We start from the raw sequence: 2997 nt of genomic DNA on the forward strand, positions 1-2997 counted from the left end.
GCTCCATCCCTCTCCCGGGGCTCCATCCCTCTCCCGGGGCTCCTCCCGCTGCTCCATCCCTCTCCCGGGGCTCCATCCCTCTCCCGCTGCTCCTTCATTCCGGACCCTCCTCTCCCCCCTCTTTAATAACGGCTTTATTTCTCTTAATTACTGCCGTTAATCACCGCAGCTCCTGCCCCTCCCAGCGGGTTCCAGCTCCCACCCAAGGGAGCCGAGGCCGGCGCTGGAGCCTCCGCAATCCTGGTTCCCTGCCCTTCCCAGGACATCCATCACTCCCTGCTCGCAGCTCAAGCCTGCGGCATTCCTAGAGGAAAAAAACCCGGGATTTATTCCCCACAAAGCCACGGAATCCCTGAGTTCCGTGCCTGTCCCTCTCATTCCGAGGGTGCCAGGGTGTCCCCGCAGGTGACAAACGGTGACCAGGACAATTAATCACGGCAAAATCAGCATTTAAAGCACTCCTGAGGCAGCAGCATTCCCAGGCTTTATTCCCAGGTTGCATTCCCAGGTTCCTACGAGGCACCGGGGCAGCAGCAACAACTTCGCCGCCTTTAATCAAATCCCTTCATTAGGTTGTTTAATTAGCGAGGGAGCTCTGGGAGCGCTCCCAGAAGGAATTTCTGGCAGGGCAATTAAAGTCCAATTAACCCAGCTTTAATCTTGTGGATCCCACTTCAACCTTCCCCATTTCCCCCTTTAAATTTTTCCCAGGGGACGCTTCTCTGGAAGTGCCCGAAGGGTTGGGAATGGTCCAGGCACCCCCTGGAGCATCCCAGCATCCCCCCACTTCTCCCATTCCAGGGAATTCCTGCAGCTGATCCTGCAGGGATTGGGAAGTGCTGAGCCCCGCTGGGTTTGTGGGGAGCAGGAAAAGGATCAGGGGAAGACAGGAAAGGCTCCTCATCCCAAAAAACCCCCAAATTAATTTGGGTTTGCCCAGCAGGGAGCAGGTTCCATCTTCCAGCTTCCACGGGGAGCTGCAGCTCTTTAATTCCATGTTTTTTATCTGTATTTCCCACCTCTTTGCACCCCAGGACGGTGACAACAACCCGGGAGCGGGGACTGTGACCCACCCTCCACCCCCGAGGTGGCTCCGGGGCTGGGCTGGGAGCCCTGGGACAGCACCAGGAACATTTTTATCCCGGGAATTGCAATCCCAGCTGGCACCCGCGGGATCGCGAGGCTGCGGCCAGACACCGGGGTCAGCTCGGGGGGCTCCTGCCAGCGCCGGGTTTGGGCAGAGCTCAGCCCTCTCCGAGCTGCCAAAATCCTTGGAAAAGCTGGGATTAGAGCTGACAGAGCCCCTTCCTGAAAAAGGGGGACCTCTCGCAGCTTTGCCGCTGTTCCAGGGTCCCTTCCAGATGGATTTGCTTCTCATTTTCCGAACTTCTGGGCCTTCGTGCTTCCTGTGGGTTTTTCTAACCCCTCTGTCCTCTCTGGAATTTGCAAATCCTCCCAGCCTGGTTCTGGGGATAATCACCTGGTTCTGGGGATAAACACCCAGTTCTGTGGATAAACACCCGGTTCTGGGGATAAACACCCGGTTCTGGGGATAAAAGCCTGGTTCTGGGGATAAACACCCAGTTCTGGGGATAAACACCCAGTTCCCGGGACAACGGCAGGGCCCGGCTCCCGTCCAGGCTGTCCCGGAGCTGCCCCTGACCCGACACCTCCACTCTGCCTCCTCCTCCTCCTCCTCCTCCTCCCTCCCTCCCCGTCCCCGTGACGGCTCCAGTGAAAGGAATCTGGAAAGCTCCCGGCTGTTCCCAAATGTCAGGTGGAGGTGGAGGCGCAGGAAGTGTTTTCATCCCCGAGGCATCCGCGCCGCCGCTTCCAGATGCTCCGGGAGCTGCTCCCGTGGCCTCCCAGGATCAATCCCTCCTGCCTGGGGATGCTCCAAGCCCTTTCCTGCAGCCCCCAGAGCGGTGATAGGGATGGAGCAGCTGGAAAAGCATTGCTGGTTCCCGTTCCTTGGAAAAGCACCCAAGGCTGCCCAGAACAAGGAATGTTCTGGGAGGGAAGGGGTGGCACCAGCAGCCTGGATGGATGGAAATCTGCATCCAGGTCCCTCTGGAAAGGGGATCCAGAGGGGCTGTGGGGCTTGGGGAGGAAAGGAGAGGAGAGGGGAGAAGGCAGCAGGTGCCCCCTGGTTATTTTCCAGCACTGGGGCTTTGCTGGAGCTGGAGGAATCCATCCCGCTGGAAGAGCCTTGTTTTTGTCGGAGGAAATGAGACGGCGCTGCTTTAAAAGGAAATCAAAACACATCAAATGAAGAGAGAGCGGGACACAGGCCTGGAAAAAAGCAGAGCCGTCCAGCCGTGTCTCGCCAGCAGCCTGGACACTGCCAGGAGCCCGGAGGCTGCACGGCCACGGTGCCCTCGGCCAGGCCCAGATCCCAACAAGAATATCCCAAAGATCTCCATCCATAGGGATTCACCTCCCTCCCTGCCCCTCTGCGCCCCTTCTGCCCTGGTGGGGTGGCAGGGGGTGCTGGNGGAGCAGGATCCCCGAGGATCAGAACGTGCAGTTTCCCAGCACAGCTGGCCTGAGGCCGGGCCAGGCTGCACAGAACAAGCTCTGCTCACTTCCAAGCGGGAAAAGCAGCCAAAGGAGCTGCTCCCGGTCCCGGCCAGGTGTTTAAAGGAAAGAGGGAAAACAAGGAATAGCCCTGGATGGAGCTCAGTTGCTGCTCTGGGCATTAAATCCATGGGCAGATCTCCCGGGAGAAGAGGCTGGGAGTGCGAGCCAGGGAGTCGTGGGGACAGGGGAGGGCTGGGAATGGGAGGGGAAGGTTTGGGGATGAGCCCTTCCTGAATCCCAAATCCCTGTGAACCCCAGCCCCTCCTGAACCCCAAACCCATCCCCACCGCCCCCGTGGCCGCTTTAAGCGCAGGGCGGGATCCGGAGCTCAGCAAAGCTCGCATTTCTGCCGGATTAAATCATCCCGCTCGCGGCTCCCAGGGACACAAGGCCAGAATCCCGAGCTTTTTCCTCATT

At 59.0% G+C, this 2997-nt stretch overlaps 1 protein-coding gene across 1 annotated transcript in view; it reads left to right on the forward strand.

Annotated features, from left to right (window-relative positions):
* Nucleotides 1–1068, forward strand: part of LOC107214781 — a 5962-nt gene extending 4894 nt beyond the window's left edge. Inside the window, exon 3 of the mRNA XM_033519856.1 lies at nt 1035–1068. Within this exon, the coding sequence (XP_033375747.1) occupies nt 1035–1068 (34 nt within the window). The remainder of the gene's footprint in view (nt 1–1034) is intronic.
* The last annotated feature ends 1929 nt before the right edge of the window (nt 1069–2997 follow it).

Source organism: Parus major, chromosome 26 (assembly GCF_001522545.3).
Source record: "Parus major isolate Abel chromosome 26, Parus_major1.1, whole genome shotgun sequence".
In the NCBI taxonomy this organism is placed as follows: Eukaryota; Metazoa; Chordata; class Aves; order Passeriformes; family Paridae; genus Parus; species Parus major.